The 12,848-nt window shown below is 46.1% G+C and overlaps 1 protein-coding gene across 1 annotated transcript in view; it reads right to left on the bottom strand.

Annotated features, from left to right (window-relative positions):
- Positions 1–5,599, bottom strand: part of GDAP1L1 (ganglioside induced differentiation associated protein 1 like 1) — a 43,911-nt gene extending 38,312 nt beyond the window's left edge. Inside the window, exon 1 of the mRNA XM_006132229.5 lies at positions 5,205–5,599. Coding sequence (XP_006132291.2) covers positions 5,205–5,501 — 297 coding nt within the window. The 5' untranslated portion in view covers positions 5,502–5,599. The remainder of the gene's footprint in view (positions 1–5,204) is intronic.
- Between the last annotated feature and the right edge of the window lie 7,249 nt (positions 5,600–12,848).

Raw genomic sequence — 12,848 nt, 5'->3', positions numbered from 1 at the left:
CTCAGTGTGCAGCGGCTGTCAAAAAAGCTAACAGAATGTAAGGGATAGAGAATAAGACAGAACATCTTATTGCCTCTACATAAATCTATGGTTCACCCACATCTTAAATACTGCGCACAAATGTGGTCACCTCATCTCAAAAAAGATATATTGGCATTGGAAAAGGTTCAGAGAAGGGCAACAAAAAGGATTAGTGGTTTGGAATGGGTCCCATATGAAAAGAGATTAAAAAGATTTGGACTTTTCAGCTTAAAAAAGAGGAGACTAAGGGGGGATAAGATAGAGGTCTATAAAATCATGACTGGTGTTAAAAAAGTGAATAAAGAATAAAGTGTTATTTACTTGCTCCCATAACATAAGAACAAGAAGTCACCAAATGAAATGAATAGGTAGCAGGTTTAAAACAAACAAAAGGAAGTTTTTCTTCACACAGTGCACAGTTAACCTGTGGAACTCCTTGACAGAGGATGTTGTGAAGACTAGGACTTTAACAGGGTTCAAAAAAGAACTAGATAAATTCATGGAGTTTAGGTCCATCAATGGCTATTAGCCAGGATGGGTAGGAATGGTATCCCTAATCTCTGTTTGTCAGAGGCTGGAAATGAATGACAGGAGAGGGATCACGTGATGATTCCCTGTTCTGTTTACTCCCTCTGGAGCATCTGGCATTGGCCACTGCTGGAGGACAGGATGCTGGGCTGGATGGACCTTTAGCCCGACCCAATATGGACATTCTTATGTTCTTACGTACTTATTCTAAATAAATGCAACTTTGGGGGTGATAGGTAGTCTGTGACATGGGGTTGAAAGATGAGAGTTGTGTTCCTGACTCTGCCACAGACTTTCTGTGTGAACTTGGGTAAATAAGTAAGCCTCTGTGCCTCAGTTTCCCGATTTGTAAAGCTGGAACAATGATGCCCATCACACAGGGGCAGGAAGATTTGAGGATGAATTAGTAACACTTGCAAAGTGCTTCCATATCCTCACATGGAAAACATTAGGACAGAGCAAAGTATAAAGTATATAAAATACACTGGCCAACAGTTTCAACTCCATGGCAATGTTTACACTGTCGGGTTCTTGTGCAAGAACGGCTGTTTTTCCGCAGAGCATCCACACTCCCCGCCCGCTCTTGTGCAAGAAGATTTACAGTAAAGCATGGTAAGAGAGGGCTTCTTGTGCAAGAGCTATGCTCTTTTCTAACAAGTGTAAGCTCTCTTGTGCAAGAGCTCTTGTGCAAGATGGCAGTGTGGACATGTGGCAGGGGTTTCTTGCACAAGAAACCCCTATGGCTAAAATGGTCATCAGAGCTTTCTTGTGCAAGAGAGCGTCCACACTGCCATGGATGCTCTTGCGCAAATGCACATGGCAGTGTAGATATGTTCATGCGCAAGAGTTCTTGCACAAGAACCCTTGTGCAAGATGTTCTTGTGCAAGAACCACCATTGTAAACATTCCATGTGTTCAGTGTTAAACCCCTCAAGCTCATATTTAAAGTCCCAATTTTCAAAGGTGCTGAACAGTCACAACTCTCCATTGACTGCCAGAAGAGTTGTGTGGTGCTCAGGATCTGAAATGTGAATTTAGGAGTTTAATTTTAGATATGCAGATTTTGAAAATGTTCAGCATCATGACTTAAATAGGGCACTCTAATGTGACACTTAACACAACTTTTGAATTAAAAACAAACAATTGTTTTCTTATGCTGAAACCAAACCTTTACACAACCAGTATTTTTAATTAGAACCTTCAAGTAGCAGAACCAACAATTAATTATTGATGAGCTCGACACTTTAATTTTTCTTTTTAACATAAAACAAGTAAAAGCCTGTGCCCCTTGTTGTCAGACGCACTCTCTCTCTCTCTCTCTCTCTCTGCCCCATGTTGCTGAGAGGGTATTAAACCCCAGAAGGGACTGACCTGCGACCGAGGACAATTGCTCCATTCCCCTTTCCTAATCACCGAGCCCTTAAGAATGACCTAGGCACTGACAAGAGAAGCAGAGTGTACAGCAGGAGCCAGCATGCATGAACAGCAGGTACTGTCTGGTGTGATGCCAGCTCTGCCCACTACGTCTCTGGCACAGCCATTTAATTGCTCCCCATCGTTACCTGCCAATAGCCCCCAGGTGCTTTGTGTTTCTATAGCACCTGCAAATCCAGGCTCTCCAAACATTGAGGAATTACATCCTACTGCCCTCCCCCATGAGATAGGTGAGTGAGACGATTATTCTTGTTTTCCAGATGGGGAGTTGAGGATTCATGAAGGGGGGAAGTGACGCGCCCAAGGTCACATGGTGAATGTGTCAAAACCAGAAATGGAATGTAAGGATTCTACTCCCAGAGTTGTCCTGTAACCACTAGACCATGCTTCCTTCCTATATGTGGAAGAGGCTTCCACACAAGCTAACAGAGAGCCATTGCCAGCTCAAAGTCCATTTCAGAGGCCAGAGTGGAAGACGATTCCTGTGATAATAAGCATTAGTGTGCAGGGACAAGCCTCTTCCTAAAAAACAACCATTTGGGTTCTGATGGAAGCAGCAAGCTCGACAGCCCAGGAGACAGATATAATCTATTCACCAAACACGTACAGCAAGCACAGCGGCAGAGCAGCTTTCCCCACATAGCACCCTCCATCGGTGTAGCTCGACCCTGACTACAGGAGCTGCATCTCGGGCAAAGGGCCTAAATCATTCCATCAGGCTCATTCAATGCTTGACCTCTCAGCTGAGGAGGCTGCCAAGAAGGAGGGGCTTCATACCAGTTGCTATGGTGATTTTTATCACCTGGAAACCTGATCTGCTAGGAATTAAGACCCACCAACCCCTTCCCTGCAAGAGAAAACAAAGAGCTGTCAGAAGGTAATTACTTTCATCCCAACTGATTTGGGCTGGATTTAAACTGATAACCAAGCTGTGAAGGGTTTCCTAAGCAAAGCAGTCCCCTGAATCTCCAGGGCAGCCTCTGAGAAACTGCCTCTCAGAGCCTGCAAGGTTCTGCCACTGGATCCAGCTCCCTTACCTCACTTGACTATTTCTTAAAAAGAAATCACAGGCCTGGGTCCCAGATGCACACAGCTGTATGAGAGCCACCAACAATACACGTGAATCCTGAAGACCGAGGGCAAAACCCTGGCCCCACTGGAGTCAAGGGGAGTGTTGCCATTGACCTCAGTAGACCAAACACTTACCCCTGGATTCTGAGGGGGAACATCAATTAATGGAAGAAGGTCACCGGGCTGAATTTATACTTGGAGTAACTGACCCAGCTGGGCTACACAGGCATGAATCTGGTTGTTTGGCTAGTGCAGGTTACCCTGCTTCCCTCCTCAACACGGTCAGCTTGTTTCTGGCAGGTGACAGGAGTCTGACTTCTTCTCTGGCCATGGTGCTGAATGAGGAGGCTCTGCCCAAACCTACAACAAAGACCTGGAATGGGGGCTAGAGCAGGTGGCCAGGCAGCGCCTGGAGGTACTTCTACCATCCAGCATCTGTCTGCCCAGAAATGTGAAGGTTTTTTTTATTGTTCCAGACACCTTAATTACAAGAAAAGCCTTTTCAAATTAAAAGCCTATTTTGCAACAGTGAAGGTTCAACAGATGTTCCCCACCTCTTAGGGCTCACCCCTAGAATTCCACTGTAATAGTCAATATTCAAAAACCCTGGCAGGAAGGTGGTGGGCCTGTAATTTGTCAGGGAGACCAGGAATTGGAAACAGCTTTACTCCTAGAGGACTTTTAACAACACCTGGAAATTTCCTATAAGAAAGAGGGTCTGAGGCATATTTCAATATCTGGCATGGATCAGCTTTCTCCAGCATGCTGTGTCCATTACACTTCCATGTACATTACTCTTCTCTGTAAGAGTTAGCAGGCTGTCTTGCTAGTTAATCCCTAGTTACTGGGAACTGTTTCCAGGGTACTATTTTGCAAGTGACTTTTAAAAAATCAAATTGGGATTTCAATCCATCGTATGAAATTTTGCTCTGTGACTTTAAAGGTACCACGCAGCATTCATGGAGTCCCACCAGTTTTGGCAGAGGTAGGGCTAGCCCCGGATTGGCTGTAGAAAATCCTGTGTGAGTGGCTAGTTAACAGTTTCTCTCCCAGTGTTGGGAGGCAAATGAGAAAAGTACTAGATAAGGGTACAACTAGCAACTCCCCAAAAGGGACATTGCACCACAGGGATGGAAAGAAAGAGGGGAGTCAGACTGTTCACCCTAAAAACTCATCTGTGCTCATGCAAAATATGCACCTTAGTCACCCATCACAAGAGGAAGAGTGGGAAGAAAGGGTGAACATTTGTAGACATCCCGCTGCACCGTGTGCCCTAGAATTTCTCTGTGCACACACAGAAGTCCCCCTCCCCCAACTCTGAATGTGCTTTGGGTGAAGGGAGAACATTCTGCTCTCACACAAAACCCAGGGCCCTGGCATCTTGAAAACTTTAGGTTCACCTTCTCTGCTATGAATAATTCAGCTCCCATATATAATGAATGTAAGGAGAACAGCCGCGACTGTTTGTGACTATGAAAATCAGGGCAGGTTTCTGGAACAGCAGCTGCAATCCCAAGCTCTAGAATAGAACATCCACTATTGACTAGAGAATCGGATTGATTAGTATTTGTTACCCAAAGCCAGGCCTGGCAACCCTGCAGAGACTCAGAGAGCCAAGGGAACAGGATTTCAATAGCATTGCTGCTGCATCAGGAGCAAATGCATTGTTTGGCACAGTCCTGAGCCCTCTATTCAACTCCATGGATAGATTCTGTACTAAGATCTATAGAAGCGAAAAAGTGACCATCGTACGTGTGGCTATCGTCTCCTCCCTCCCCACCAGGGTAGTCCTAGCTAGCAAGATTTCAGTGTATTTGCCTTTGTCTGCACTTCTCCCTCTCATGTGAGATGCAGGTGTTACACAAAGCAGGCAGCTAAATCAGAAACATCTCCCTGCACAAAATGTGACCCCAAATCAAAGGCAGAACGACAGTGACTCCCTCTCCTGCCTCCTAAACAGATTCTGTCAAAATGCAAAAATGCAGGCATGACACACACCAATATTTAGACATCCTGCTCCCTTTTCCATCCCTGAAGATTAGCCAAGCTGCTCAACCTACAAAGCACCCATCCAAGCCATTCTTCCCAGGCAGGGATATGCCCTGGATGTTGGAGGTGATTCTTCCCTGGGAATCCAGCAGAGCATTTACCTTTTGGGAGCTGAAGGACTGGGTCCAGTGATACAAAACCAGCCTGTCCTTGGATCTGAGAGCGAGGTCTGCCGGGTCCTGGCTGTCCTCAACCTCCGCAGATTTCCCTGCATCATTCTCAAGAGCTGAAATTGGCCACCAGCTGCAGTTGGTGGGAGTAACATTGTTGGGAGTCGCCATGACAGCCTGAGATTGGAAGAACAGGGGAAGGAGAGAGCAGCAGCAGCTGCTCGATCCAAGCATCACATGGCTCATGGAAACAGCATCACTGCTGGAGCAAGTGGACTTGAATTTCATTACACGCTGTGTATTAGGCTGGAGAATGCAGGGCAGCAGAATCGGGTCTGATTTTACAAAAGACGGGGACTGAGTGTGTTAAATCATTACCCCTTTACATGCCGGTCAGAATTCCCACTGAAACACGTTACACCGGGCTTGCATTATGTCACCAGAAGAGATCAAAAACAGTCTCTGCTGCCTCTGCCCCAACTCAGGAGTCGTCGTGAAACTCCCTCCCCCTCCCCCTCCCCCGATTGGGAATAGCTTTGCAATCAATGCTAAGATTTGGACCACTTTATATTTGATAGTCATTGAATAAATTGGTTCATAAATAAATGCTCTATGTAAAATATCCAGCAGGTGCTTTCCTTCCCACAGCTCTGTATGGAACAAAGAAGCAAGGATTCTTCAAATAGGCTCACGTTTGTGTGTGTTCCAATTCATTATTCATTAATTATTATCATTCATTTTTATTGCAGCAACTCCTACGAGTCCCAGTGGCCGACCATGATCCCATGGTGCAACTAGATGTTGTGGCAGCACAGAGCAAACAGGCAGCACCTGCTCAAAGAGCTCACAACTGTGGATTACAATGATTTTATTTATTGAAAAAAGGGCTCAGATTTTCAAAAGTGGAAATACACCTTTCCGATGCAACTATTGTAATTGTGCAGGCAGGCAGAGTCAATGTTCATGCAAATGATTAGCTGGGCATCTAAGGGCCTTCTGTAGGTACAACTGTTTTGACTCTGAGTACTTTCACAGTATGCAGGGGTACAAATTGGCTGTGCACGTTCACACATAGTTTTGGCCACATAAGGAACACACAGGTCTGGCAGTGAGGGCCTATATGCCTCACTGTAGCTTAATCTCACAAAGCTTCCTGACAGTGTGCTTTGTCACCTGTGCCACTGAAACAGTCTCTCAAGAAACATGCTGGAAGCCCTACTCAAGACTAGACTGGTTAAAGCCAGAGAAAATAAAATGAGTCCTGTACTGGCTGGAGGATGAACTCAGTCACTGGGGGAGTCTAAGGGTACGTCTAGACTACATGCCTCTGTCGCCAGAGGCATGTAGATTAGGCTACCAGACATAGGAAAATGAAGCGGCAATTTAAATAATCGCCGCTTCATTTAAATTTACATGGCTGCCGCGCTGAGCCGACAAACAGCTGATCAGCTGTTTGTCGGCTCAGCGCAATAGTCTGGACGCGTGGGTGTCGACATCAAAGGCATCTGTCGACCACCCAAGTATACCTCATCCCAGGAGGCATACCTGGGTGGTCGACAAATACCTTTGATGTCGACACCCGCGCGTCCAGACTATCGCGCTGAGCCGACAAACAGCTGATCAGCTGTTTGTCGGCTCAGCGCGGCAGCCATGTAAATTAAAATGAAGCGGCAATTATTTAAATTGCCGCTTCATTTTCCTATGTCTGGTAGCTTAATCTACATGCCTCTGGCGACAGAGGCATGTAGTCTAGACGTACCCTAAGGCTATGTCTACATTTCAGAACTTTTCCGGGATATGAGAGGTCTCCTGGAAAAGCTCTGCCGCATCCAAGGAACGCGTCCGCTTTTTTGGAACAGTTTCCGAAAAAGCAGACGCATTCTGTCGCCATCCCTGTATTCCTCATTGCATGAGGAATAAGGGATGTTCCAAAAGAAGAGGTTTTTCTGAAATTTGGCCCCATGTAGACGGGCCAAATTTCAGAAAAGCCTATTCCGAAAAAAAGCGGAAAAAGATACACAAATTGTGGTTCACAATGTGTGTATCTTTTTCCAGCTTTTCTTTCCAGCCTAGACATAGCCTAAGTCTGTGTCCACACACGATGCACATACAGAATGTGCTGATGCAGATTGGCACCTGTGGAAATCTGCACGTTTTACAAGTAGGTAACTAATTGTGTCTAGCGGCTGGCAGAGACGCTGGAACAAGGAGACCTGGGTACATCTTAAAGTGGTTTCCATCCTATACAGGATTTACTGTTTGGTTTAATGACTCTTAGCACCCCCATTATACAAACTGTGCCAGCACCCTCGGATGCTGGTTTGTGTGCACAAGGGCTGGACGTGGAGTGCACAAAACGACAGCCCTTCATATGTTGCTGTGGCATTTTCAGAGCCCGGTCCCCATATGTCTTACCCATCTCCAGCTTCTTTAGCCCCCTGACTTTGTCCCTAATGCTACAAAAATAGAACTAACTCTCTGAGAGGAGGGTTCATTGGAGGGGGACTGACATTTCTTGACTTGTGCCCCTGTTTTAGAGCATTTAATGGGAGCTTCCACGTCATTCATTTTGCACAGGCATTGGCTACACTGGTGTGCATGGTAGGGATGTAAAATCCTGGTTAACTGGTTAAACATGGGAGAGAAAAGGGCATCCTGAAGCAAGCCTCCCGCCACAGATAGGGTACGCTCTGGCCAGCCTGGAGTTCCCTGCCAGCTGGGGGAGAGGGAGAGGAGGGCGCTCGCCCCTACTGGTTAGCTGGTTGACCATTTACATCCCCAGTGCAAGGTGGGTCTGGCCTTCACAAATAGGATTGCCAGGTGTCCGGTTTTGAACCAGACAGTCCAGTATTTGAGCTTTCTGTTTGGGAAATAAATTGTGAAAATATAAATGAGAAAATTATAAATGTCCGGTATTTTCTAAATAAGATGTAATGTAGATTGTGATGTAACGTCAAGTGTGTCTGGTATTTTTGTTGAAACCATCTGGCAACGCTATCCCCAAATAGATTTTTAAAGGAGCTAGATTTGCTTCAAAACCATTTATTGTGGGGTGATGGGAGGCTAATGGAGTGAACATGAATCAGCCTCTTCCCTTCATGTTATAATTCCCCAGGACATTGTGTCCTTTATCCTCCTCAGTCTCAGATTCACTCTCCACAGCAAGGGCTTGCAAAGTGTAGCCGGAGGCCTCTGTGCAGCCTGTGAAGATGTAACAGAAAAAGCTGTTCAGCTGTGGCGTTTATAACTTGGGAACTCAAGCAGCGGGCGATTTCTACTCAACTGCCAAGAGAGATCCAGCCTGCAGCCCCACCATATGACAGATACAGATGTACAATCCGGGTCCTGCCCTTGGGTGGCTGGCAAGTTGCTGATGTGGCCTCTCTGTCATAAACTTTGGGCACTCCTGATCTGCTGCTTACCCAGAAGCACAGTTTGCAGTGCAAAGAAAGGCAATGCTGCCGCTCCCAGCTCATCCTTCCTTTGGATTTAACATTCTCTATCCTCTAGAGCTGGGGGGGAGGGGACCTCAGGCCTGGCTCTGTCCCCCACGGCTCAGGGCTTCCCCCAAGCATTAGAGAGTCCGCACTAGCGCTCCAACCCCCCTGCCATCCCACGGCAGGCCTGGAGCACACAAAATCTACTCGCCTGGGCTCCCCGAGACCCTGGCGTGCTACGGAAATGTAGGGAACGTCTTTCTCCTTCTCAGTCGGGGCCACACCAGTGCGGGTTTTTTTTTTGTTTGCTTCTGTGTCTCACTTGTGCACTGCTGCCAAATGATTTTTCTGCGGGTCTGCGGCCCCGACCCGAAAGAGGTTCCCAGCCCCTGCTCTAGAGAAGAGGTGTTTTCATTGCCCATGAAGCCTCTTCCCAGCCCCCTTTATATTAATAACTCTCACTGACAATGGCGCGGCTGTTTTGGGCTTCGAACAAGAGAAAATAAGGAGCGAGCGCATCTCAGCCTAAAGCTCTCAGACAAAATCATTGTCCAACTAGCACCATCTAGTGGGCTATTTGATTTCATACTCTTGTACGATTAGGAATAAAAATGACAATCTCTGTAGTTTTCCAAATTTTGCAGATTTTCACCCCTTCGGGAGTGCGTACTTGGCTTGCGGCCACACTGGGTGTAGCCTAACAAACCAAGAAGAGAACTAAGTGGCAGAATTGCTGGGGTTTATTCCTGGCTCTGACACTGACATTGTATGACCTTGGGAAAGTTTCTGCCCCTCCCTTTCCTGTCCTCAGTTTCCCCATGTGTAAAAGGGGAGGAGGAGGAACAGACCTACCCCACCGGCTGGCTTGCTGATGGGGGACAAAGGAGGCAGTTGCCCCAGGGCTCCCAGCCGCTACTGATGCTACTATGGCAGCAGCAGTGCCTGGTGCTCCAGGCCCTTTCAATCACTGCCCAAGCACCACACCCCATGCTCTGGGCAACACTAAGGGCTGCCTGGGGGCTGGTGTGACACACTCCAGGAAGCACTCAGGGCTAGCTGTTCCCAGACCCGCCACTTCTGCCCAAGGTTCCACCCCCTTCTGGGAATGCAGAGCTGGGCTCTCCCCCTTCTCTTCTTCCCCTCCCCCACACACCTTGCCTATGGGTCTGTGGAGGAAATGGAAAGCATCAAATTGCAGGCACCATGGCTCAATTTTTAAAAAATAGTGGGGATCAGCTGCTTCAATTTTTCCATCTGAGCCAGTCTTTGCCAACATGCATCTTACAGACTCAAACAGGGGGCCCAAGTGGTTGTCTAGTCCATGCCCGATGCCAGGGCAGGATTAACGGTATCTAACCCACTCCTGCCAGGTGTTGTCTAACCCATTCTGAGAGAGGGATCCATCCCTCCCACTTTGAAAAGAAAAGTAGTTTAGTGAACCAGGCTGTCTCTTTGCCCCAGAGGAGTCATTCCTGAGGCTGGAAAGTGAATGTATTTGATGGCTTTTGTCTCACAGCTCTTTTCATTCTAAGTCAGCTGGGGCAGGAAGTGCTGGGACACTGTGAGGGAATCCATCGGGATTAGTAGCAGTAAATGATTCTATTATGGCAGTGCCCAAAGGCCACAAGTGGAATCAGGCACCTATTGTACAGCTGTAGCAATCCCTGCCTTGAACAACCAAAACCATGCAAAGGGATGGGGATATAACATGAAGCAAATGAACATCGGCCCAGCTTTGGTAGCTGTTTTGTAATGATTTTTACCTGGAGCTAGAAGAAGAGTGAGGAGCAACAGGAAAGGAGGAGCTAGTAAGAACGAGATAGTATAAAAAACAAAGGAAAGGGAAGATGGGCAGTAACAACTCACTTGCCTAGTCACAACCAGCTAACAGGGTTTCATAGGCACTATGGCAGAGGTGAGGCTTATGAATTATATCTGGGAGTTTTCCTCAGGCAATATGGAACATAAGAATGGCCCTACTGGGTCAGACCAATGGTTCAGATAGCTCAGTATCCTGTCTTCTGGCAATGACCAATACCAGATGCCCCAGAGGAAATTAACAGAACAGGGAATCTTCAAGTGATCCATCCCCTGTTGCCCATTCCCAGCTTGTGACAGAGGCTCATTGATGGACCTATCATCCATGAATTGATCTAGCTCTTTTTTAACCCTATTACAGTCTTGAACTTCACAACATCCTCTGTTTGTTTGAAAGAAAATGTAAAGGTGTTTAACAGAGATGACTGCTGGGCAATAAAGCCAGGAGATGTTCGCAGATCAAAGGCAAAGCCTGACATCACTGTGAGTCGATAGGCAAAAGACAAGGAGAGAACCAACGGAGGGACTCAAAGAAAGGACTGATCTTACTGAGATCAGAGAGTCAAGCCATGACTATGATCTTATTCTGGGTAGCCATGAGTGAGCAAGGTTGAAATAGTCAAGATATGAAAAATTGTCTTCTTGATATTGCAGGCAGTTCTGGAAGTGCCAAAACACCAGTAGAGAGGCTATGCTTGTGTTATTTCCTGCCAGGATTGGGAGGTGCTAAAACTTTCTGAGATCCTGTCTGCAAACTATTTCCACTGAACACAGGCCACACTTGAAAAATAATCGGAGAACATGACTTCATGCAATTTCCACTTGTTTTTCCGGCTCGGGGTTTTGCCGGAGAAAAGCGCCAGTCTAGACGGGATCTTGCGGAAAATAAACCGTTTTCCGGAAGATCCCTTATTCCTACTTTTTTTGTAGGAATAAGGGATCTTCCGGAAAAGGGCTTATTTTCCGCAAGATCCCGTCTAAACTGGCGCTTTTCTCCGGCAAAACCCCGAGCCGGAAAAAAGCGGCAGCCATGTTCATGCAAATGCCGCGGGGGATATTTAAATCCCCTGCGGAATTTGCAATTCTGAAGTGTCTCATTAGCATCCCTTTTACGGAAAAGGGTGCCAGTGTAGACACAGCCCATGTGTATGGCTAGGAGAAAGCCACAGGAAGGGGAAATTGAGTGGTGTGGTTTAAAGAGGGATGTGGGAAGGAGAGAGTGAGAAAACGCGTGTGGGCATGCTCAGGAAAATACAGGGGGTCTGAGGGAAACTTGGCTGTGTGTAATGGGGAATGAGGAGGCCAGGAGGTGGGGGAAACTGGCCAGTGTGCACTGGCTGGCTTGTGGTGCTCTATGGAGTATATGCTGCTGGAATTTAGCCCCAATAAAGAAAAAAAGGATGTAAAGGCCGATGTTAGATATCTTCACACCATTAGTAATATTACATAGTACTCGCTGCATTTCTTTAGTGCTCATCTGTGCAACTTTTATTAACGCAAAGCAATACACCCATGGCTTATCTTTATTCTTAGATAAAAAGCATAGTTGGAATTTAATGATAACCACATTACAGGGATTTTGTAATCATGAGAAACAAGCAATACAAGCTCAAGAAATTCAGAGTTAAGGCTAAACTTACAAGAAATCCAAACTGTACTAAGGTATGGGATGCACAGGTAAGGCACCCAATTAATCTTAACTGCACCTTCTAACAACATGAGAGAGAAAAGTCATTAACAACATTAGAAATTAATGTGTCTAAAAATCAGTGTAATCTCATCTGGGATTACATATTATTATACAATAATAATAGTTGTATGGTTACTGCATGGCATCACTACAGGGAAAATTAGGGTTCTTTAGTTGCCTTAACCATGTGTTACCAGACTGCAGCATGTTTGGATTTCTTTTACAGTTAGTTTAACGCTGAATTCCCTAGATTTGTAAAGCTTTTTCAGGGGATAATTACAATATCCTTGTAATATATTTATCCACAAATTACTGATCTGTACTCAACCTCAACTACAATTGTATGCAGATTTCATTTGGGAATTCTCAGTGAAGTTCCACAGCACAGAATATAAGTATGGGCAAACAGATCTGCTGCAATCTAGTTGTAAAGAAACTGCAGTAGCTCCTAAACCCACTGATCTTTAGGTTTACAAGTAGGCTGCGTCTAGACTGGCATGATTTTGCGGAAATACTTTTAACTGAAAAGTTTTTCCGTTAAAAGTATTTCTGCAAAAGAGCGTCTAGATTGGCACGGATGCTTTTGCGCAAAAAGTGCAATGGGACCTCAAAGTGGGTTGCACCCCCATTTTGATGGGGTTGCCAGGGCTGGCTTAGACCGGGGCCAAAGCTGACACTCCAAGGCTTCAG

This window comes from Pelodiscus sinensis, chromosome 17, assembly GCF_052426305.1.
Source record: "Pelodiscus sinensis isolate ZL-2025 chromosome 17, ASM5242630v1, whole genome shotgun sequence".
Lineage (NCBI taxonomy): Eukaryota > Metazoa > Chordata > Testudines > Trionychidae > Pelodiscus > Pelodiscus sinensis.
This window is presented reverse-complemented; position numbering and strand designations above follow the sequence as displayed.